This window comes from Sceloporus undulatus, chromosome 2, assembly GCF_019175285.1.
Source record: "Sceloporus undulatus isolate JIND9_A2432 ecotype Alabama chromosome 2, SceUnd_v1.1, whole genome shotgun sequence".
Classification (NCBI taxonomy): domain Eukaryota; kingdom Metazoa; phylum Chordata; class Lepidosauria; order Squamata; family Phrynosomatidae; genus Sceloporus; species Sceloporus undulatus.
Window position 1 is genome coordinate 142,129,223 of NC_056523.1, and position 26,103 is coordinate 142,155,325.

The following is a 26,103-nucleotide window of genomic DNA, read 5'->3' on the forward strand; positions in this document are numbered from 1 at the left end:
GTGAACATGTGTGTTAGTTCATTAAATATGCTCTTCATTAAAGCAGGGAGCTTTCTGACTTGTTGTGTCAAACAGGGCTTTGCATGAATCCCCTTGAAACTGTTACAGAAAAGAACACGCTTTTAATGAGCAAGCATTGATGCTGCTCTCCATTAAATCTTTAAAAAAACCCAGCAGATCTTAACATGAGTGGTTTGTATGGGGCAAGAGCTATTTTGAGCTCCCAGGCCATTATTAACTTTCAGATTCCTATTTTTTAGAAACCATTTCTTCTCCTGTACATGTTGTTTGGGAAGTTGTTAGGAAACTGTTATATACACTTTTTTTTCTTTTTTAAGGACCAAACTGACACCTGATTTTGTTTAATTTAGCTATAGTTCTTTGCATGCAGGGCCATGCAAAGAAATTGGAGATGTTTTGCTAAGTATTATCATTTTAAAGATCATAGAATTTTACAACTGTGCTTGTCAGTATGTCACACGAATGATGAGGGTTCACGGGGAACTGTTTAGTGTCAAATGAGGAATATTTCAGTGGGAGATGTGATCAGAAATAAATGGATTTTGTTTCAGGAAATGACCTACTGAGCAAGACATTGATCCAGAGGCAATTGAAAACTTGAGGCATAGGTAAACCATGGAGTATAGAGAGGACCAGAGGATTTTGAAATAAGAGCTAGGGGGAATAATAAAAAAATAAAAAGAAATAAGAGCTAGGGGGAATAATAGAAAAAATAAAAAGAAATAAGAGCTAGGGGGAATAATAGAAAAAGAAATAAGAGCTAGGGGGACTAGGGGTGGTTGGAGTGCTGAAGCTGAGAACCAATAGGATTAAATGAGAATCATGATGGATGTGGGAAGAATGCCTGTACGAAGAAAAGCCCTCCCTTCAGCCACCATCTTGGGGAGAGAGAGGCAGGCAAGCTCCAACTGCCTGCCTGTATGAAGAAAAGCCCTCCCTTCACCCACCATCTTGGGGGGAGAGAGGCAGGCAAGCTCCAACTGCCTGCCTGAAAGAAGAAAAAGCCCTCCTTCCGACCACCATCTTGAGAGGGAGAGAGGCCTGTTTTTTGTTTTTTTTACTTTGTATTGTACTTCCTGTTGTACACCGCTTTGATCTAATTTGGAAAAGCGGTATATAAATAATAATAATAATTATTATTATTATTATTATGAGAATAATGAGATTTCTGTTCAGGAGGCAAGCTTGAGATGCAAGAGAGAACAAAGTGGAACAGTCCAGAATGAAACATGCACTAATGCATGTATACAAACCATGGAAATTAATTTTATTTTATTCTGTGGCCAGAATAAAAGAAGATGTGGTCTGCGAAACATTGATTGGCAGAGGATGTTAGGATATGTTGAAAGTGAGGGGGCACTGAAAGACTCCAAATGGAAGTTTTCACCATATGAGAGACTTCTTGCCTGGAGACCAAAATAGGTATTATTTGAGCTCCAGTTGTCTCAAATAATTATGCTTTGCCTTCCAGAAAGGTGGATTTTCTAAGTGCCTCAAGCCAATCTTCCTGCTGCCTCAGATACAGCCAGCCTGTCACCTCAGTGAAGAGAGAGCAGGAGAACAGGGCAGGAGGGGAACTCTCTGTGGGCAACCAGAAACCCCTTTCTAGAGGAATTCTCAGTGGCGCCTATACACAAGGCACAGAGATGACTGCGTGCTTCACACCAAGGAGTCTAGTATTGTACATATTTTCCTGCCCACTATTTATATTCGAAGGCCTGCCGCAAATAAAATTTTATTTGAAGGAATGCAACATATAAGACAGTACTATCCAGCAGTTTGTCTGCATGTCACACTTCCTGGCCTCAGCGAGCTATCTTTTGTGCTGTGCTCAGAGAGAGTATGGTAATGCTTGCCTAGAAAAACACGTTTGCTCACAGCGGGAGCCTGGAATATGTTATTAATTATGGGCGCCAGCTTAAAAAGTGGATGTCTACTGATTCCTGAGTCATCCTCTATAAGTCATGATCTAGCACGTTTGAGTTTTCAATAGCTCTTTCATCTTTAGATCCCTCTTCTTCCCTCTTGATGCAAGGGGAGATTGCAAAGAGCCTTGTATACAGTATGGTCTCTTTAATGATTGCCATTATAAAATGTAGTTTCCACAAACTATTTCTGTTGCCTGAAACTACTTATTTCCCCATAGTAAAGTGATACAAGGGAGCCAACATGGTGTAGTGGTTTGAGTGTTGGACTATGGCTCTGGAGACCAGGGTTTGATTCTCATCTCAGCCATGAAACCCATGGGTACCTTTGGGTGATTCTGACACTTTCCACTTCCCAGCAACTCCATTTATTGTGCAGTTTTTGGTGCAGGTAGAAAAGGAATGCTGTTCATTGTAAGTTATGGGGGGGGGGTTATGTAAATAAATAGACTATACTGGACAAAAGGGGTCTGAATATCCCACCCCTGTATGTTGTCGACCTGGCAGCTATCCATGGTGCTAACACAGATTAAAAGCATTAAGAAAGACCAAGGACTTTAACCAAATTAAGACTCATTGTGAAATATTTGGATACAGGGTTGTTGTTGGTTTTTTCCTTTCTTAGTAGCAAATATTGGTGGGTGTTTGAGCATGAAATTGAGGAAGCATTTAACATATACCTGGTATGGTATGTACAGCATGGCAAGGAAGTGTGTTAAATTTTACATCTTTTTTCTCTTTTAAATAGGAACGGATTTTCCTCACACTCTCGAACTATATTTTTACAGCAATCTTCCTGGCTGAAATGACCATTAAGGTAAATGACCTTTCTGACCATTGCAGTTCACATAAAATTTGCATAACAAACTGCAGCTTTCATACCTACAAGTTAACATGGATTTGCACATTCACTATGCAAATGGATCTTACCAGGAAAATGTGCTTCCCAGTATGTGTATGCAAAAGGTCCATCAAGACACATATATAGGAAGTGTGACTTGTCTTGGTAGGATTTGTTCTGTGGCCTTGAAATTGGCTAGCATCTAAATAAACTAAATGGTTTTCATGGCTTTATAGTCTGTGTGGGTCCTAGGTGCTGTGTTGTGCTATATGTGTACATTTCTAATTTGACCTGTTTGATAAATGTCAGCAGTGCAAATAAGAGATTTCCATAAGCCTTTTCAATTGAACTCAATGCAATTACAGTACAGTACTTTAAGTTAAAGTAGTGCCTAAAAATCTGCTACAGATGTAAACATCCTGGTGATAATATGATGTACATGCATATGTGATCTCTGTGGAGCCAGGTTGTTTCATAAAATGGTCCACTAATGTCTTCACCTATGTTGCAGGTGTTACTTTGCAATCAGATATCATTACCATGATGCTATCAATAGTATCACTGCTGTAAAATATTATAAATATTACTTCATTACATTTTGGATTATTATACAATATAATTGTCTATAATATTTTATAATAGAAAGAAGGGAGGTGTTTTGAGTTTGTTACTGAACAGAGGAAGAGAGTAGAAGAAGAAATTGGGTAAAGAGAAGAATAAGGATTAGTACAGTTATATTTAGTTATATCTATGGACGTTACTACATGAAAGGCTTCCATCCTCCTCCTGTGATTAATTTGAACTTAAAGCATCCAAGTAGTGCAGTTGGAGTTTTCTCCCATCCTACTTCCATCAGTAAGTCACAATTGCACTATTTGGATGCTTTAAATTCAAATGAATCATGGGAGGAGGACAGAAGCCTCCCATGTGATAATCTCCTGTGTCTGCTTAGTTATAGAAAGACATGATGTTTGTATCATCTTCTGGTTTATATTTTTAATCTCAGGCTACACTTCTAATAATGGTCTGCCTATAACAGGATCAAGAGGCTGGGCAGACTGGCATTATACCCCAACCTCAGACAGAGAGGGGGTGTGGCATCCACACAATGCATACCTCGATCCTGCCTTGATGCTGTTGTCATACCATGCACTTGACCGCATGGCGGGTGGCATCACGGCACTCCTTTGGCACTGCATCCAAATGACACAGCACCAAAAGGAGCACCAGAAAGTGCCACAGTGGTAGCAAAGCCGCCTTTTCCCTGGCGCAAAAAGGAGCAGCATTAGCATCGGGGAAAGGCCATATCGGGGCCATTCCAAAGGGGCGATCTGATTAGCCCTAAGTTTCCAAAATGAGGCTGGAATTGTTCCCTCCAGGAAGCAAACAACTATTGGCTGAACATTTTAACACTGCTGGTGATCAGGTCTGCTGAGATTCTCTTTGAGATGGCAAATTTGGAATGTTTTTATACAGAGAGAAAGAATTATTTCACCAAGAAAACCTTCATGCTAATTTTAAATGGCAAATGCCAACATCTTTCAAAGAACAGTATATTCAGCTCTGATTGCAGAGGGGAAAAAAATCAGTTGGAAAAGAGTAAGAATACTTGGCAAGGTTCGTATAGTGCAGCAGTGCAAGTGCTGAGCATCAGCATTGGAGACATTGTGTTCAATTGCTGTTTCATTTGCTGGCTCCCTGTATTACTGTCTCTCAGCTTACTGTATTTCAGAGTTGTTATGAAACACTTGAAATCACAAATAGGTTTGAAACAGTTTTTAGAGGGTTAGCTATCTTAGCCTGTTAAGCAAAACCATCTAGTCTTGTGGCACCTTAGAAACTAACACATTGATTAAGACACTACAGTCTATTTCACCAGAAGGCTGAAGTATTATTCCAAGGGTTTATAAGCACATGATTTTAGCAGAGAAAGGGAATTAGAAGCATCCACACCAAAGGAAAATGGAACACATACACACACAATGCAGACTGCAACAGTTTTGTTAAGCTTAAATGCATGCTGCAGGGCCAAGTCAAGTTAGTACTTTCTCCGGAGCAGGAATCTCCAAGCAGAGTTGGGAAAAAATCCTGCTTCAGTGCTCAAAGGCCTGCTTCCAAGCAGAGTTGAGAATAGTGGAATAGAATGCAGAACAGTACAAGTTGTTGTTGTTGTTGTTGTTACACCTTCCAATAATAGGGACTCAAGGCGGATGCTTTGAGTTCCAAATGGGAAAAGAGTGAGTGGGTGGGTGGGTGGATGGATAGATAGATAGATAGATAGATAGATAGATAGATAGATAGATAGATAGATAGATAGATAGATGCTTAAAGAAAATGAATAGTATAATATAAACTGAACTATTATCAATGGCACCCACCTTTGGCATCCTTAACGGCTGAACTGAGCACCTCTAATAACCAATCATAGTGATGATGATGCATATTCCCAGAAGGCTTGTTTTCTGTTTTGACTTTTCAGTTTATACTTACTATGTATTTTTTAAAGAGACTTACCATTTAGACCTTTCTTAAATTATCTGCTGAAATGTTCTGAAAAATGATTTCAGAATTGTGAATATTTGTAGTTAGACATGCATAAAAACCCAAAATTAGCAAGCTATCAAAAGTTTTCAGTTCAGGATATTCTTGAGGCCTTCTCATATTTTCCCAAATTTTCTTTGAAGCCTTAGGACCAGCATATGGTCAGCAGCTCCTTAACCATTTATCTCTGCAATCAGCTGTAAAAATTAATCATAAGTGCCATCCTTTTATGTAATTGCTATACATTGTTGCAGACACTTTGGAACATTTAGGTTTTAGCTGCATTAAAAATACATCAGCTGTTAAAGGGACAATCTGGGATGTTTCTACAGAGTTATTGTTATGAACTTCACATTATGCCATTTTGCAAGATTGGCTTAGTGATGGTGCTATAACTGGAAATCAAATGGGGCCAGACTCCCAAATGTGTAGACAATGTCTTCAAAACAGGTTGCCAGCACATTGAACACATTACTCATGTTTTGTTGCAATTTGACATCTTGGCAGGTGGTGGCACTAGGGCTGTGCTTTGGTGAGAAGGCGTACTTGAGAAGCAGTTGGAATGTTCTGGATGGGGTACTCGTTCTCATCTCTGTGGTTGACATCCTGGTTTCCATGGTTTCTGACAGTGGCACCAAAATCCTTGGAATGCTACGAGTCTTGAGGCTGCTGCGAACTCTCAGACCCTTAAGGTACGGAAATTGTATAGAAGTACACTTGTCTGGAGGGGAGGACAGATGAATTACATGAATAGCCGAAACAGAGATGATCTTTGAGAGAGAGACCAAGAACAAGAGAGAGAGAGAGAGAGAGAGAGAGTGAGAGAGAGAGAGAGAGAGCAAGGAAGAACACTCCTATGGGTGCTACCTGTAGGCACAGTGATGATCTTTTTTTTCCTGTGAAGTCTCCAGAACTCCATGGGCCTTGTCAAAGATGGTACAAGTGTAAAGATGCCCATTTTATACATGCAGCATAAGCAAAGACTCACTTGTAGTAGCTACATGGATGTAATTCCATGTGGTGAGCCACATGGCTCACCTCCCAGAGTGAAAGCAGTATATAAATAAAATAAATAAATGAAATTGTATGAGTAGCTTTAAATGTTTCTTGCCATTTTTAAACAAGCAATAGCACCCTTTGCTTCTTGCTTTTGCATCTCTGTACTTGAGCCATACTCAGACTACATTGAGAAGCATCACTCACACAAGTAACTTATCCAGATGGAGATTTTGCCGAGCAAGCCCTTTTTTTCTAGGGAAGAACAGTGACTGGGGAAATTGAGAAAAGCAGGGAAATATCTCTCTAGAGCCAGATGGCCATAGAAAAGGACAGGAAAACATTTTCAGATGCTTTCTCTTGACTACCAGAATCTTCATGCATTTTATACTGTCCTGGCTTTTAACAGTAACTTCTTGCTCTGCAAGACACACAGTCGCCTTTTTCATTGGCATGTGATGATGTGCGTAATTTGGGACTGCATGAGATGTAAGGGCTCTGCTCTTGAACCTGGATATTTTCCTCCTGCTGAAAGAAGGGCTTTCAGAGACAAACCAATAATCAAAAGTGTTATTACAAATGACATGCTTCTGCCTTAAAAGACCCAGGATGATTAGGTATTTTTTGTATTTCAGTCTGGGTCACTCTGCATTAAATCACCCTGAGAAAAGACCCTTTAATGGAAATGGAGCATTGTTTGTAGAGAATTTGTTGAGGTACAATGGTATCCACTGGTCCCTCCCTCAAATGTATGAGTTGCTCACAGCCAAAATGTTTCTACCTAATACATCCAGGCTGCAGTGGCTGAGATCAAATACAAGAGAAATCAACATTAAAAATGTATTGAGAATAATCTGGGGTAGGTTGGAATACTATCCTGTTCTGGTTTTGGCTTCCAAAATAGAAGTATGAATTATTCACTCTTCATAACACTAGGGTACAAGAGTCATTTTATAGCACTTTCTATCATATTCTCACTTCTCCGAGTGTTGAAGGCAAATCTGAATTTCTCCACACTTTGTGACAAATGCTCTGATCAGACTAGCAGGCTTAAAGCTGGCAAACGTCTTCCAACAGAGAGGAGAATGACAGCAGTTTTGGTTGGAGCCTTTTTGCATGGTAGGAGTTTAGCATAGAGGGAATTGGGACCGCTGAGTCTTGCAGAATTGCAGGAAACTTGAGGGATTAGAGGGGGAGTTCTGCTTGTCAGGAGAAAAACAAACAGTTCCTAACTTATTTCCCTCTTTGTCAGGCACCAACTGAAAATGTTCCCACTGCAACCTCCAGTAACACCCAAGTGGGGATAGCTGAATAACTCTTATATGTATAAACTTTAAGTTCTGAATTAACAAGGGGGTAGATTGGAGATTCTGAAGATGAAAACTAGAAATGAAAGCACAGTAGTGTGTGTGTGGTACACACACACACACACACACACACACACACAAGAGGTGATTGGAAATAGCTAAGAGTAACTTGTTTGAGTTAGCACTAGTCTTCTAGAAAAGTGGATGCTGCATTTGTCAGCAATCCTTCATGAATGTGATATAGTTCTTCCCCCAAAATCAATGAGAAGAATACGTCCATTTAACTTTAATGGTCCCTGAAGCCCTTAAGCGAAAACATGTCGCCATCTTTCAGTGATTAGGGATTAGTTGTTTTCTGTAAAAGTCCTTACATTTTTTGTTTCCTGCAGACATGAGAACTGCATTAGCATTGAAGCCGAGGAAACAGCAGAGACATTTTTAAAGCCAAAGCTGTGGGTACTGTGCACCAAGAAATCCAAATGTGGCTTCAGTGCTCAGGATAAATGGTGCAAGTTGCATAATGCATATTGGAACATTTGCATATGATTATTTTTCATGAGGTAGCCTTCTTCGAGGAATCTGCCTTCTTTTTCTCTGAAAAAACTGTAGAAGAACATGGCGTGAGTAGAGGAAAGGGACCAGGAGATGGGGAATAAGAGTCATCAGAAAAGGGACAGAGAATTCTTATTGGTTAAGTCGATTGGAATCCCTATCTAACTCATCCAAAGGCTGCATGTTTTCAGATCTTTTCTCCTCTCGCCCCCAGCACAAAGTATTATGTTGTACTTCCCTTTGGTGGTAAACAGCTTGAACAAAAACTCCTCCTTTTCAGCCCAAGGGGCGCCACTTCGTACATGCACCCTGTGATGTGGTGTCCACAGAGGATGCAAACCATATGGGCATGGCTCCACGTGGTATGCTGTTTGTGTGAAGCATTGCCCTTGTGATTCAAGCCAGTTTCTAACCACACCAGCAAAGTCCTCATTTCCATGGAAGTTGTGCAAGCTTCTTGAACTCCAGCCAGCACCATTTGGCCCATAATTTTGCACAAGACTTACACCATGTAGGACAGAGCACATGTGGTTTGCATCCGCAATGGCCATCATACCATGCTGCCACACATGTATTAAACTCTACCTGAAATAAGCCAAAATGTTTAGAAATTGACACATTAGCCATGTGTGTTTTATTGCTGGAGGAGTTATATAAAGATTATCCATCTGCTTCCTTTAAAAAAATTAAAAGAAGAGAATCCAGTATTCTATTATTAACTTGAAATAAAGCAATTCCACTGTGTAATTTCTTGCTATAATTGTTCAGGAAAAGTAATGGTGATGGGAAAATAGGATATTTCTATTATTGCACATGAGGTTTAAGCTGTAATTTTCAGTGAAGGAGAGGAGCCATTAAATCACTAATGTGGCTTATTTACTTTCAGCGGGAACATACATGCTTTAAACCAGTCAGTGGAATCCTTCAGGTCATGCTTAGCATCTAGCATGAGTAATTTCATCAGTAGGATGATTTTTAGAATCTACAAACCAAGTTGGATCTTGTTCTAGCTAAAGAATATTACAGGGCTTCAAAAAAAGATGAGACGGAGGATAGGCAAGAAGGAAGCCAGGGAACAGGGACATTTTGCAGAAGTGTCAGAAGGTATCAGCAAGAGGGAGGGCAGGAGGGAGCCATTAGCCCTCTGATCCCACCAGAAACTGCTCTGGCAAGACCAGGAAGCAAGGAATGGAAAAGGGAAGGGAGCAGGATTCATCTCTCAGGTGCTGGATCAATAAAGAAGGCAAAACAAATGGGTAATATTCACCCTAAATGACATTGTCATTTATTTATTCATTCAACTGTCTGGTAATAAAAAGGGGGAAATCTCCAGTAAAGGATTAGAATCCATTGCTTGTAATACTTATCATTTGAAGGGAACCCACCTTTATGAGCTACCTTCTCCTCATCAAACTCCCTTAATTGGCTGTTGGCAAAATAGAATCATGTTGTATGAACTTCTCATGGGAGACATAAGTCACCTCTGTGAGTAGAGGAGCACATTTCACCAGCAGAGGGCTGGTGGAGGGATAGCCTAGCTGCATTCACCCATGTTCTTATAACCGCCATGTTATACTACTTTAATGGCCAGGATCCTATTGGTGACATAGGCTGGCATAACTACCACTTATGTAGATGTATGTACTTTAGGGAATGTTGCAGAAGGAGGGACCCAATGCCTTCTTCCAGAAAGCCTTGCCCTGGATGCATAAAGGCAGTTAGAAGGCTAACCAGTGCAGTTCCGTCCCTATCCCAGCTGTTGAACAGCTGTTCAGGAGTGCTTTCTGTCCACTCTCGAGCACCCAGAGAAGAAGGAGCTCCCTAATACTGAGGATGAGGGCTTCTCTTTCTTGCCCCGGTGTGCCAGGGCAGCTGATCAATGGTTGGGGAAGATGCAGCTGGGCCAAGGTTTCCCCGAGCTGCTGTTGCAAGAAATGGGAAAGAAGGAGCAGTCTCTACCCCCACACCCATCCATCGTAAGTATCGTGGCAGAGACTTACGCTCCACTGGCCTGCTAATTGGTTTTTTGCCACTGTGTAATAATACATGGAGTTGTCTTTGAAGATAAGTTCAAAACACAGCTGGTAGACTATTAAGTGGGAGCAGATGTTGTGATCATATTACATGGGTGCTTCATCAGTTTCAAGGGCACCTAGTCCAATATCTGAGCTCAGTTCAATTCCTTCATCATTTAGGGCCATGATCCATGGTACACTGATTGTCTGCTTATAAGATGAGGCAGTCTTTGGAAGTCCTCCTTTGAGTATTCCTGCTATTACACAGGGAAAAGCCTGCTTGATGCTGCTGGTGTTGCTGCATCAGTTGCAGAGTAATCCTCAGGGACATTTGCTTGGGATTGAGCCTGATGTGATTTTGCTGGCAAAGCCCCTTTTCTTCTCTGGGCAGTTTGACTATGAGAACTATTGCAAGTGGTCACTAGTCATATGCTTCTGCCATCTGTTCTTTGAGGTTTTATTATTGCTGTTGTTGCTTTACTATGTACGTTTTATTCATCCTTTTTTTAATTTTTTTTTTTTTGGGCAGGCCACCATTCAAAGGTTTCTTTGAAGTTCAGGGTAGACAGGCAACTGCAATTAAACAAAACTGTACAAACAGGAGAGCTAGTTTACCACTAGTCATGGAAGTGGGGATGCCTGCACACATGTAGGGAGGAGCCCTATGTGCTCACTGGTCTGTGATGCCTGTTTTTGAGAATAAGGATCACAGGGTGTCTCTGTGTAGGAAGCATTTCCTACTCGTGTTAATTCTTGCAGAAGTAAAGGAAACTGCCCTGGCAAAAAAAAAGATTGCATTAAGGATTTTCTTGCTTTATCCATGCACTGTTTGGGTCTTAGACATATTGAGGAGACCAAAGAGCATGTGTCTGAAAAAAGACGCTCAAACTTTCTGTTTATGGAATTCCTGCCAATAGCAGGCACAGAGTGTGAATGCCAGTTGTTATTCACCTCTGTATGTCCATCATCATTCTTAGCCCTTTCCTTTCATCTTCAGAAAGCATGTCAAGTATTCATCCCTTAATATGTAACCTCTTACAGCTCATTGTCTTGCTAGATGGAGAGGATCAGTCACTGTCCTGTCTGCCTTTTAATGGCTTCGTATATGAAGGGAGATGAAGTGAAATTACCCTGTCTTACTCCTCCTGTAGCTTGCTCTCTTGTTCTAGCAGAGGAAGAGCCATGAGAGAGTCATCCTCAAAGATCAGCTAGCACCTGCCCTTCTCTTTGCAGCAACTGACAATGGGCATATGGCCAAAGTCTTGTGAGACCTGCAATGTTGGGTCTTGTCTTCTTTATTATAATAACTGGCCCACATAACTAGTCTCCAGAGCCTCTCCTTCTGGCCTAGCCTGCAAATGCATGAAGGCACCATCTATAGGCCATCATGATCATGAGCATAATCCATGTGCAATTTGCATGCAAATATTTGAGATGGGGGCTGGGCTTGAAGCAAAGGCTGTGGCTGTCTCAAACCAAGAATGGCTTCCTAAGCCAGAAGGAATCCCCATATGTATGTGAGGGGCTGTTGGTCAGTGGCACACCCCAAGTTTTTTATGAAGAAGAACCTATGTTTTGGTCTCTGAAATCTCTCCAAAAAGATTCTGAGGTAGGAGATGCTGGGAAAGATCTTTATTGTGACTCTGGAGAGCAATTGGAAGATGAAGTACATAGGATTGAACCAGATGGAACAATGGAACAACAGCCAGACTTGGTAAATAAGCAACCTCATATATTCATTCTGATATATTCAGGGGGCACAATACCAACTACCAACCTCTCTCACTTTTCTGACAGTAGCACTGATGCCAAATCTAGTAAAGTAGCCAAGGAGAAGATAGGCAGATGGCAAATTATTATAGAAGGTTTTTGTCTTTGTTTTGGGGAAGAAAATAGCTGCAAGGCAAACAGAGCTACTTGTAGTTTCCGGGTAGCCCTGCCCTTGATAAGCTTTGTCCTTGGAAAAGCAGTGCGCAGTAATTCTAGCTGCTTTGTTTTGATCTGTGTATCTGTCTTGCCCATCGATTTCTTGTTTGCCCTCTCCAAGTGCAGCAGAATATACTCATCCACAGTTATGAAACTGTGTGCTGTATTCAAGACTGATGCAGTACCACTGAAGGTTGCTGGTAAATGTGGCATTAGTAAAACTCTCAGTCAAGGCTTTTGTGAGTTTAGCCAAAGGGCAGTTGAATAGAGGTCTAGTGGAATGGCAGTGGTAAAGTCAGAACCAAACCACTTTGAATTAACAATGTGATGGGGAGGTAGAGTTCTAAAGCTGATTTTTAATTGTTCCACAAAAATATAGATAGTGAAACGATAAAATATATTATATTCCAACATGACTATTCCTTAGAAGAAGGACTATTGTACTGATAGCCCAAGGTTTGCATGAATAAGGCTTCACGTCCCATCTCTGCCATCACCAATGAAAAGAATCCAGGTAGCAAGGGATGTGACTCATATTTGATTCCCTTGAGAGCAGTTGCCATTCAGAGGAGCTGGTAAGGTCAGATGTTGTGCTGTCTCACAGTTTAGTGGGACATGAACAAGCTGCAGCAGATCTCAAGCTCCCACACTGCTCTCCCCTTCTCTCATGGAGTACAAGGAGGTGTATGGAAGCTTTTGTCTAATCTTCATTAGACAAAGCATTTTGTTTCACCCAAACTGAACAGCTGTTGTTGATGGCTTATATGAAACATGCCAAACTGAAAACATGGTTAAGCAGACTGAGCTTGAAAACTATGTTGTCACCTCAAATGATATAAGACAGCAAAAGTGGGATAACTTCAAAATTCTTCTTCATGCCTTTGCTGGAGGAGGAGAGCAGATGAGACCAACGTTCCAATGTAGTATGGAAACAGCCTAGTAAAGAAGGCCACTCCAGTAGATCTCAGTTTTTGGACAGATATGTTATTTAACATCTACATGAAACTGCAAGGAGAAGTCATCCAAAGTTTTGGGGTACAATGTCACCAGTATGCTGATGACACCCAACTCTATCTCTCCTTTCCATCTGATTTCAAGGAAGCTGTCTCTGTACGGAAGCAATGTCTACTGTCAGAAACGGACTGAATGATGGCAAAGAAACTGAAACTTAATCCAGACAAGACAGAGGTGGTCCTGATCAATCCTAAAGCAGATCAATGAATAGAGATTTTGCCTGTGATGGATGGGGTTACACTCCCCATGAAATCTCAGGCTCACAGTTTGGGTGTTCTCCTGGTTTCAATTCTGAGCCTGAGTGCCCAGGTGTCATCAGGTGGCCAGGAGTGCATTTATACAATTAAAACTTGTGCACCAGCTGCCTCTATTTCTTGAGATACAGATCTGGCTATGGTGACACATGCCTTGATCACATTCCATTTGGACTATTGTAACACACTCTACCTGGGATTGAGTTTGAAAACTGTTCAGACACTTCAGCAGGTCCAGAATGCTGCTGTACTTTGCCCAGAAACAAACCAGTAGGCAGTAAAGTTGTTTCAATAACTGGCCCAGTAATGGGGCCAGTTATTGAAACAACTTTACTGCCTACTGGTTTGTTTCTGGGCAAAGTACTAGTTATGACCTATACAGCTTAGGTCCAGATTATTTGAAGAACCATATCTCCCAATATGATCTTGCCAGAACACTAAGATCTTTGGAGGAGAGCTTTCTCTCTTGGTGGGGACATGAGAGAGAGCCTTCTTATAGCAATTGCACTTAAGCACTCCCTAAGCAGTTTACAAAGTGTAAGCTAATTGTTCCCAACAAGCTGGATATTCATTTTAGCAACCTCGGAAGGATGCAAGCCTGAGTTGAGTTTGAGCCATTAGCTGGTACTGAACTCGCAACCTTGCAGTTTGTGAGTGAGTGGTTGCAAGGCAAGATGTTTTTATTGAAACAGACATTTGATATATAATCATACCAGGATGGTTTTTATAGAGTGTGTGTGTTTTAGTCATGCTTTTAACTTTTGTATATTTTTGTACTCTTTTTAGATGATTTAAACTTTTAACATTTTTATTTTTAAAAATATTTTTATCTGTGAACCAACTTGGGTCCCTTCTGAGAGAAAGGTAGCATGCAAATGAAATAAATAAATAGAGAGAGAGAAACATGGGAGGAGGGATTCAGTGGCTCAAGGAACCTTTTGAGGGTCTGCTGGGGGTCTGGCAAATACAGAAAGCTCCTGGAAACCCCATGCCATTTACAGGCTGCAACTTTCCACCTCTAAGATAGGTGGAACAATTATATAATTGAATACTAAGGCGGGTTATAGACCGCCACTTTGAGGCGGTCTGCCGCCGCCTCTGTTTGCTCCATAAGGGAGCCATCGCAGCCACACTGCGCGGCTCCCTTACGGAGCAAAAAAGAAGCTCCAAAATGGAGCTTCTTTCTGCGGCGCCTCTGTGACGTCGTGAGGTGCATGGGGCGCATTCACGACGTCACAGGCGCCGCAACACGTTCGGACGCACAGCGTCCGATACGTAAAGATGGCGCTGGCCGTGTGGAACGGCCGGCGCCATATTGTACGGACAGAGTCCGTATTAGACCCAGGGGCGTCTAGAAGAGACGCCCTTTTTTTAAAATGGGACGTCCTGTGGACGTCCCAAGTGCCGGTTTGTAACCGGCCTAAGTAGTAGTTGATGTTTATGTTGCTGTATGCCTTCAAGTCAACCATGACTTATGGCAACCCTAGGGTGTGGCTTTTTGGCATGATTTGTTCACAGGAGATTTACCATGGCTTTCCTTTGAGGCTGACAGAATATAATGTCTAAAGTCAACCAGTGTATTTCCATGGCCAAGCAGGGATTCAAATCCTGGTCTCCCATAGTCCTAGTCCAATGCTCAACTACTCCACACTCAATAATAAGTCACCTTTTTAATTCTAATCCACAGTTTTTTTATGCATGTGGAGCACCGAGCCATGTAGATGTACATTCAAGTAAATAGTTATTACTAATATGCAATTGATCATATTTATGAGCATACAAAAGAAGTAAAAACAATCCTACTTAGCCCCAAGGAGAATTCAAGTGATATGGATGAAAATTTATTGATTCATTTTGCCCAAATGACAATTTTCCAAAAATACATTGTTGAGCAAAATAGATGAACAATCAAATAAACAAACAAAAATTATCAAATAGTACAAAAAATGTAAATCCAATTTGACTAACACTGCCACATGTTGGGTGATATACTGTCATGACACAAATCTCCCAAGAAATAAATCAAAGCAGATGAAAGCCAATTAAAAAATCTTTCTAGTGGGATCAGCAGAAATTTAAGTTAATTTCTTGGAAAATAGAAATGTTGCTACAACCTGGGAGGGATGGTGGAGTACTCTATGTGCTTCAGCTATTATGAGAGAAATGAAATTAATTTATTTTAAAACACAGGAAAATATATAAAATATTCAAGCTTTGAACAAACAGCAGACTAAATAAGGGGGAAAGATTTTCTTCCTCTAGGAGCGATGCTAAGATATCCCAATCAGGAAATAATGCCACAAGTGACAGTGGGTTAGATTAAAACCATCCATTTGAACTCTTGGCAGAAGCAAACCATTGTCCAAGGGAGCAGAAGGGAGTACACTGATGAATGATGCTGGGTAATATGGTGCCAGACTCAGTTTACAAGAAATGAGAGTGCTGTCAATGCAGCCAAATGGGATACCATTTAATTTCTCAGGCAAGGAATGTGGAATGTGCTTGAAGCTAACATTTGAAAAATGGGCAAAAAGCAGGGGAGATTCAACAGTAGGCACTGTCAGACAACTAATTTACACACACACACACACAACCAGTATCATAACTGTTTACATTTTTCAAGGTGATGGCCTTAATTTAAATACTTTTATAGTAGATATATTTTTATATTTTGCAGAAACTGGAGTTTTCGTTAGCATTAAAAATATCAAAGAGCATAAGGGGAGAATATATTACAGTCCTGAAAAATGGTGAAGGAACTAGAAACCATGTCCTATGACTTAGGGAGTCTGGAGAAGAGAAGGTTAAGAGGTGGTATGATAGGCCTGTTTAAATATTTTAAGGGGTGTCATATTGACAGTGGAGTAGGCTTGTTTTCTTGCAGCTCCAGAGAATAGGACCCAGAGCAATGAATTCAAATTGAGATTCCACTTCAACATTAGGAAGAATGTAAGAGCTGTTTGACAGTGGAAGTCACTCCCTCAGAGAGTGGTGGAGTCTCCTTCTCTGGAGGTTTTTAAAAAGAAACAGGATGGACATCTGTCAGGAGTGCTTTGATTCTGTGTTCCTGCATAGCAAGGGGTTGGACTGGTGGGCCCTTGTAGTCTCTTACAGCTCTGTGATTCTATTGCTACATGTGTTTAAGAAAGATTCTTCAAGAATCCTGCAATATATATGCTGCCCAGTTCTATGAAATTTTCTAATTTCTTCTGATATTTATGTATTTATTTATTTTGGAACTTCTAATCTTCCTCATTACAATATGTTTGGATACTTGGACTGCTGGAAATGCCCCATTGAACATAATGAGGCTTGCTCCTGAATAAAAATATATTGTTGCTATTTCAGGTTGCTTTTTTGTCCCACTTCCTTCAAAGAAATTGTTGTGGTTTTTCTCCCTTTTAGGGTCATTAGCCGAGCGCAAGGACTGAAGCTGGTAGTAGAAACCCTGATGTCATCTCTAAAACCCATTGGCAACATTGTGGTCATTTGCTGTGCTTTCTTCATCATTTTTGGCATCTTAGGAGTCCAGGTAGGCTTTGTGTAGAATTTCCTGGATTCAATAAATTCACAGACCCTCACACATACATATACCTACAGTAAGATGCATTACTCCATAGGTGCCTATGGAACAAAGAATAAGTAAAAATAATCTTGTAGGCCTCAGAGTTGCTTCATATACATTGTTCTGTAGGGCACCTTGAGTCCCAGTATAGGGGGAAAGGAAAACAAAATGAATTTACTGGTGCTGCTGTTATTTTAGAGATGCATGCAAAATATTTGATCTTACCAATAATAACATAATGTATTCATCTTACAAATGTGTATTTCCAGAATATGCAGGAGGTGTATACAGCCAGGGGAGTGTAGCTGATTGCCTGTAGCTTCCTCTTGCATGTCTCTGTGTAATAGCAAATATATATTTGCTTCTCCGTAGCATACAATGCAGTTCTCAGGCAAAAAGATTCATCATTTTCACAATCTGCCAGGGAGCAGGGGGTGAGGTATAAAGTCACCAAGCAGTATAATTCACATGATAATTCCCTCCAGCCCAATCCAAATGTTGTCTAGAGGAGTACACAAAAGAAAGGTGGGTTGTTGCTTAATCAATTGCCTCTTTTATAGTAGTGACGTAGTAATATATGTTGTCTTTATATTTAATTTATAGGGAAATATATTCATTGAAATAAGCATTGAAAGGCAACTATAATAGATATAAATTGATGTGTATTTGATGAAGTTGGCAAGAGTCCATAAAGTTCATACCAAATAAAAAGTTTTCATCTTTAAGGTCTCACAAGGCACTCCACTATTATATTCCTATAACTAGAAAACCTCTCTGTTTTCAGAAAGCAATCTCAGATTTAGCGAACATTACATTTATCCCTTCAGACTTCAACTGTTTAGTTATAAGAAGCTTCTAGTGGATCATTCCCAGTCCTTGCCTGTGTCATTTTCCTAATAAACTGATCTTTACAACTACCATAGATTAGACAGCAAGAAATTATGTATTATAGACACTGGGGCAAGGAAAATTAAGGAGGAGGAGGAGGAGGAGGAGGAGGAGGGGAGCTTGATTCTTTAGAGTTTGACACTAACAACAACAACAACAAAAAGTCATTGGCCATAATTGTGAATCCACTTGTGTTTTCAACACAGCCAGCCATCTCAGTACAATATGTGTGCGCCCTCAAGTCACCTGAAGACTTATGGCAGCCCCATGAATATCATAGGGTTTTCTTAGATGATGAATACTCAAGACCTTATCACACTGAGGTTATTGGAGCTAAGATCAGGGTTGAGTGGCGGGTCGCATGATGCGGATTGACATTATAACGTGACTGTTTTATCACACCGGTTGCCCTTCCGTTACCCTTCTGAACTGAGGAGGAATCCAATCCAAGGCAAGTCGGTGATGCGGATTCAGGGAAAGCGGAGTGAGTGCAAATTGTATTTCCACACGGGTGCATACCAGGGATTCAACGATTCGAATTGGGACCCTTGCACATGCTCAGGGGCCCTGAAGGCATCCTGAACCTTTGCACTTCCGGGTGAAGAAGGGAGCCTGGTCCACTTTCTCGGGAATGACAGCTATTCCCCTCCACTTTCTTGGGAATGACAGCTGCACCTTTCTTCCTCCCTTCTATTTTCCCCACCTGGCAGCCAAATTCAAAGGGTCCTCCGTGTCAGAGCCCCGATCCATTTCATCCACACTACATCATTCTCCTGTCATTCCCTCATCTACACCTCCTTCCCTTTGTAGCAGTTGCCTTCTCTTAGGTTGCATCCACACTGGGGAAATAATCCAGTTTAACTGCAGTTAACTATCATGGCTCAGTGCTATGGAATTCTGGGAACTGCAGTGTCCTGAGACAGTGAGCCTTCTCTGCCAGGAGACTCTGGTGCCTCAACAAACTAACAACTTAAATATATATATATTATTATTATTATTTATTATATTATTATTTAAAATAATAATTATTATATTATTTTAAAAATAAAGTATTATTATTATGGGATTTGGAGTTTGTTGTGGGGTCCTGGCTCGAGGCTATGGAATTCTGGGAGTTCCATCTTCCCTCCAGCCTCCTAATAATAATTTAAGTTATTAGTTGCTGAGGCACCAGAGCTGTCTGGCAGAGAAGGCTCACTGTCTCAGGACACTACAGTTCCCAGAATTCCATAGCACTGGGCCAGGACAGTTAAGGTGAAGTCAAACCAGATATTTCCCCAGTGCAGATGCAGAGGCTAACATTCACATGAAACTGGAAAGGGATGGAAAGGTAGATTTCAATCCAGATGACAGATGTGAAGGAAAAGAAACATGAGCGGGAGGGAGAGATGGAACTCCCAGAATTCCATAGCCTTGACCCAAGGACCCCACAACAAACTCCAACTCCCATATAATAATACTTTATTTTTAAAAAATAATTATTATTTTAAAATAATAATAATAATATAATAATATATTATTATTATTATTATTTTATTATTATATTATTATTATTATTATTATTATTATTATTTATATTGTTATTAGTTTGCTGAGGCACCAGAGCTTCTGGCGAGAAGGCTCATGTCTCGAGACACTGCAGTTCCCAGAATTCCATAGCACTGAGCCAGGATAGTTAAACTGCAGTTAAACTGGATTTTTTCCCAGTGTGGATGCAACCTAAGAGAAGGCAACTGCTACAAAGGGACACATACAGATGCACACATCACTGCCACCAACACAAAGATTTGTAGTTGGTGAGAAAACAGAGTGCTCTGTCAGGGAGATAGATGCAGATGAGGATGGAAATGGATGGGGGCTCTGACACGAGGATCCTTTTGGGGAAGTGTGTGTGTGTGCGAGAGAGAGAGAGAGAGAGGCAGGCGGGAAGGGGAGAGCGCCCGCAAGAAGTTGCAGTGAGGAAGGAGAGGAAGCAGAGACAGAGCTCCAGTGGAGCCCCGGTTGCTCTGAAACCAGAAGGAAATGGGGCAAATGCAACAGGGCACATGGGAGATTTGCAACCCAGGGGTCTTGCAATGGTTGTCAGGAGCACCGGCAGATTGGAATCCACACCAAACCAATCTGCAGTGAGTCGAACTGACCATCAATGCGAATCCCGTCAATCCACTTATTTAGCGCACTTGCCAAAATGAGGAGCCAGGAAGGATTCAGTTCAGAAGCCTCACGGAAGGAGGACACAAGGGGCTCCCATTGAAAGCAACCAGGTGTGAAAATACATGAACGTTCTAATGTGAATCCGCACACCAATTCGCACTGACCCTAATTGAACTCAAAAAAAACAGTGTGAAAAGGTCCTCAGAGATGGTTTTGCCAGTTCCTTCCTCAGTACAAATCACCTTGGTAAAAAGATTAAATCTTTTTAATCAGTACGCTGATGACACCAAATCTATTTCTCTGTATCTGTGTCGTTGGCTCGAATTCTGATGGCATCCTCTCTCAATGAATGTTTCAGGCGGTAATGGGCTGGATGAGGAAAAACAGATTGAAACTGAATCCAGACAAGACGGAGGTGCCATGGTAGCGGCCCCGAAACCAAGATTGGGTTGCAACCTCCAGTCTGGATGGGGTCACACTCTCCTCCGACTGTGTTCGCAGTCTGGGGTGCTCCTTGACTCGTCGCTCCTGATGAAAAATCAGGTAAATGCGACGGTCAGGAGTGCCTGTTACAGCTTCGGCTGATACGCCAGCTGCGCCCTTTTGGAAGTAAGGGATCTCGAGACGGTTGTGCACGTGCTGGTAACCTCACGCCTTGACTCTAATGCACTCTACATGGGGCTACCCCCTGTGCTTGACTCGGAAATTACAGCTGGTTCAAAATATGGCAGCCAGGCTTGTCTCAGGACATCTAGGAGGGACCACATACTCCGGTTTTGAGGTCCCCACTGGCTGCCTATCAGCTTCCGGGCCAGTACAAGGTGTTGGTTATCACCTTTAAAGCCCTAAATGGCTTGGGTCCAAGCTACTCAGGGACCGCCTCCTCCCGTACAATCCTCCCACGCTCTCCGGTCCTCTGGGAGGAACTTACTACAGCCTCTAAAATCTAGGCTTGCGGCGACCCCTCTCAGAGGGCGTTCTCTGCTGTCGCCCCCAAACTCTGGAACGACCGGCCGATGAGATCCGTCAGATAACACATTAGACAGCTTTAAAAAAGCGGTCAAGACGGATCTCTCCGGCAGGCCTTCCAGATTAACCATCCGGCCCAGGTTCCTGATTCCCTCATCCTCTCCGTGGCCCCATCTTAGTGATGTGCGAGAATCAACAGAGGGATATCAGGGTTTTAGTTTTTAATTGTTTTTTTTGCATGACATTGTGTTTTAATATGTTATACTGTTTAATACTGTCTTAAGGGGGGAGGAAAAGTGTTTTTAATTGTCATATTTATATTTTACTGTTGTAACCGCCCGGATGTGTTTTCCCATAGGGCGGTATACCAATAAATATTATTATATATTATTATTATAAATGTCACCTTGTATGAGATGCATGGCTTTGCATTGATCTCTGTTGTTTGGCTAGCTCAGAGAGAGCCCTAAAGGTTTGGCATCTGTTTTTGAGTTCAGATAAAGAGATGATATTTAAAGGACCCTGTGGGAAAGGAACCCAGCCATAGAGACACAAAACATGATAATGCCACTATCTTCTGTCATTCAGTGAAATGGTGGCGGTGTCACAACCTTGCCTGACACAGGCATCCATCATAATAGCGGTCATGCTCTGTCACTTCCTGTTTGCCATTGAGAAAACAACAAAATTAATCATCTAGGGGGGTCTTTATAGCTTTCACTCTGTTGATAATCATATTTGGCACTGTTAAAGTCACTGGCTTGGGATCACCAGATTCAGTATAGTATAAATTGTGTGTTTTAACAGTTCTGTTCATAGGAGAAATTCAGTTGGTGCAAGAAGGCACACCTACTGCTTTTTGCTTTCACGGGCACAATAGCCTTGTCTCCTGGCTGTATATTGCCTCAAACATCACAGGCAGTGAGCTTCACAGTACTGTTGTAGGCATGCCTGCAAGAGAGTGGTGATGTATTCATGTCCTTCTTCAGCATGGTTCAAAGATAGCTGGCTGGGAAAACAGGATAGATCAGCCTTTGGTCTGACCTCAGCAGAATTCTACCTGCCATCTTGGGTTGGTGGGTGTGGGTGGTCTTTTGTTCTTGTGCACATTATAGGTTACCTTATTGGTTTAGGCAGTGCGGCACTGAGTTTCATCTGTACAGAAATAGAGCCATAGAGTCATCGGATCATAGAATCAGAAGCGGCCTTATGGGTCATTCAGCTCAACCCCTGCTCAGTTCAGGATATCCAGCTAAAGGATCTCCAGGCTCTTTTTGAAGACATCCAAAGGAGGAGACCCCACCACATCTCTAGGCAACTGGTTCCACTGCTGAACCATTCTTACTGTTAAGACGTTCTTTCTAATGTTCACTTGAAATCTACTCTCATATAACTTCATATGGTTTCTTGCTTATAGAAGGGAAATAGATAAGCATGTGTGTATAAATTGTGTGAGCACCTCTATCATTTATTTTCTCCATCACCAGTTGCTTTGGTTCAGGTCATATAGTCCCCAGTGATGAGGGGGAAATGTTAATGCTAAATGAAACAGAATACAAAAACACTAAAAGGGCATACACAGAGGGCCGCAAAGCCATTTTTGAGTGGGACACATGACCCCACATTCTTGAAGCCAAAAGTGATATTTGGTCACTTCTGGTTGTTATTTTTTATTTCCCTAGACTGTTTCTGGCTGTGGTCCCCAAAACAGATATTTAATGCACAATTGCAACTGTAGAGGGATTTTGCAACCTAAAATTATGGTGGTTTAGCTTATATTTTAAACTTGGGCTTTAGGAAGAAGGCTAAAGTGTCAGAGTGGTGGTGGTGCCAGGGGCATTGGAAGAGATCCAAGGGCAGCAGAATTCACACCCACAGTGTAGATGGAGATCCTCTATTAGCCCACTATCACAAAATATCCTTCTTTTGTGATATTTTGACCTCTAAATGGAAACCCTATGTAGAAGAAGAATTTTGTATGGATGGAAGGAGTCCATCCAAAAGTCATTAAAAGTCTGCTAATTCTTCAGGTGTTGATAACTACCCTCAAAACTCTAAACATTATTATGAAGGTTTTTCATAGCACCATGTAGACCTGTGGAAGTTTTGCTCATCATAATGGGCCAGATTAAAAACCTATTTTGACAAGCATCCTCTTTACCACACTGACCACCAGAATACCCATGGGAAGCTGACAAATAGGAGATGAAGGCCTTCTGGTATAGTGTTCCAGCTTCTGATATTGAGAAGCTGGCTGGTTGGATCCTGGACCTAGTAACTGTAATGACCAGTAGCCATCACTGATAGTCTGATCCTCTATGAATGTTTCATCTCTTTTAAAAATTGTTGAAGTTGGTGAAAATCCCTTTTTTCAGGAAGAGAATTCTGTAGTGTATCGATGTACTATGTAAAGAAGGGCAACCTCTTGCATTTCCTGTGGGTATATCCACACTCCAGAAGTAAAGCCGTTTGACAGAAAATAGAAAGCACTTTAATTACCATAACTCCATCCTACATATCCTGGGATTTGTAGTTTGGTGAGGCACCAGAGCATTCTGACAGACCAAGCTGTATTCCTCACCAAACTACAAATCCCAGGATTTTACCAGATGTAGCCATGCCAATTAAAGTGATGTCAAACTGCTTTATTTCTGCAGTGTGCACACATCCTGAATTTCCCACCATTTGACTTCCTTGTATAACTCCAGATTCTGGATTTATGAAAGAGGGAGGAAAACTCTTCTCTTATTACTTTATCTGCTGTTACTCTCCCACCCACCTCCAGCCTATTAAATACATGAACTGAGTGATCCATTTTATTTGGTTTGGTCATTTTAGCGATTTACATACCACCTTTTAATTAAATGGATTCACAGTGGATTCACAAATGCATAAAAATAACCAAACAAAAGTTATAACTCATTAAATATCCAAAGGTCAAAGGAGCAGTAAAACCATTATAAATAAATAAGAGAAGTGGCATAAAACAGCTAAAGAATTTACAGGGGGAGAGAATAACAGCATAACGTAATTCATGCAAAACCAGAGTAATTAAAATCTTTTGAACCTTGTGCCAGAAGCTCAAGGGAAGGGCAGGCATTTCTGGAGAGGGCATTCCATAAATGGTAGAGCATGATTGCCATTCCATAGAGGTACAGCATGATTGCCTATAGGGCCCATTCCAAATCTGTGATTCTGTGGGGTCAGCTGAGCGAAAACTTCAGAATTATCTTATAACTGGGCATTCTCTGTCAGTTACTTACAGCAATTCATTTACCACTTTTCCTTTTCACAGTTATTCAAAGGGAAGTTTTTTGTCTGCCAGGGGGAGAATACGAGGAACATCACCAACAAGTCTGACTGTGCAGAAGCCAGCTATAAATGGGTCCGGCACAAGTATAATTTTGATAATCTCGGCCAGGTATTGATGGAATGGTAATCTGCTTCTTTGCTCCTTTATTTCCTTGATTCAAAACAAATGTGAAGTATTCTTACAGATATTGAAGCTTACCGTGCGCATTTAAAAGGTCCCCATTATACTATTCACAAGTCTGCATTTTCAATATCAAGTGCATCCACCATGTGACTATTTGACAGCTACATAGCAAACCACATATTTCCCACAAAAAGCCTTGTCTTGTGAAACTGAACACCATGTACCCAGCATATCCTAATATCTCCATTCATTTGCAAACTGCCATTGGAAACCATCCATTTTTAGTAGCATGGCAGGGACTAATTAGAAGTGAGCAGTGGAAGCCTAGAGGGTGGAATAGTCAGTCGGCTGTTTCCCTGCTTCTTCAGTTAACCCTTTTTGTGGTTACCTTACTAGCAAGATGAAACAGCAAGCAAAGTGCATAAACAAAGAAAACAGCAGAGTTGTACTGCACTCAGTAAATTAAACACTTTACTCAAATATAATGTAATGCTCTGTTTCCTCTTGCTTTTCTAGGCCCTAATGTCTCTGTTTGTTTTGGCCTCCAAAGATGGGTGGGTTGACATCATGTATGATGGATTGGATGCTGTAGGAGTGGATCAGCAGGTATGTGTTCCTAGAAATCACAGAGACAGAGATGGCTCATTGCTTAGCAAAAATTACTGCAGATACATATCTTTGGATATGTGTACTGTCATAGATACAGAAAGGTCCAGTCCTGCTTTGCACTTGTGTTGAACCTTGTTTCATAGACCCTGCTGCAGTAATATTTTAATGATCTCTTCTGTTTTGCAGCCAATCATGAACTATAATCCTTGGATGCTCCTCTACTTCATCTCTTTCCTGCTGATAGTTGCCTTCTTTGTCCTCAACATGTTTGTGGGAGTCGTGGTTGAAAATTTTCATAAGTGTCGCCAACATCAGGAGGAAGAAGAAGCTAAGAGGCGAGAAGAGAAGAGACTCAAACGGCTGGAGAAAAAGAGAAGGAGTAAGGAGAAACAGATGGCTGGTCGGTAGTCTTTCCACATCTTTCTGAGTCCTGCTTGACCTTTGACAGTTTCCTCATATCTCCCTGCCTAGCACTTGATGCAGATTACTCCCAAAAGCATGTCCAGCTATGAAATTTGCATGAAGGATCTAGCACTGGCATAAACTAAGCAAAAGGCCATGGAAATAGAGCAATGGCTGCATGATTTGCAACTATAGTATGCTAGGTGAATTAAAACATTGTAATTTTCAAAGATCTATCATTTTCATTGCCCAGTTTAGCATTACGCAAATAATGTCAGATGTGAAAACAAACAGTTCCAGAACAGGCCAAGGATCTTCAGCATGTTACGCACTGTTGCTGTTAATTAGCTTCACTATTTGGTTTATTACAGCCTTGTAATGTCACAGGGAAATCAATTGGCAATTTTTAAGCTAGTTTACATAAAGATTCATGAAATTACATCGTGAATTCAAGGATGTAATAACAAAGCAGCCTTGCTTAAGAAATGCTTGAAAATATAGTGCATTTACTTGAGAAATACAGATTCTTTTTCTTTTTTTAAAAAAAAATGAAATTGCCCAAATGAAATTAAGTCAATTTGGAGTAAATCCACTGACACATAAATGTGATGGACTGCTTAAAATACTTTTTAAAAAATATTTTTATACATTCATGAGACTTCTTGGAAATCTGAGAAACTTCACATAC

At 41.1% G+C, this 26,103-nt stretch overlaps 1 protein-coding gene across 1 annotated transcript in view; it reads left to right on the top strand.

Moving 5' to 3' along the window:
• Positions 1-26,103, top strand: part of CACNA1G (calcium voltage-gated channel subunit alpha1 G) — a 539,836-nt gene that overhangs the window by 433,807 nt on the left and 79,926 nt on the right. The window contains 6 exon segments of the mRNA XM_042449813.1: positions 2,695-2,763; positions 5,836-6,020; positions 16,798-16,924; positions 24,264-24,389; positions 24,921-25,010; positions 25,200-25,392. Coding sequence (XP_042305747.1) covers positions 2,695-2,763; positions 5,836-6,020; positions 16,798-16,924; positions 24,264-24,389; positions 24,921-25,010; positions 25,200-25,392 — 790 coding nt within the window.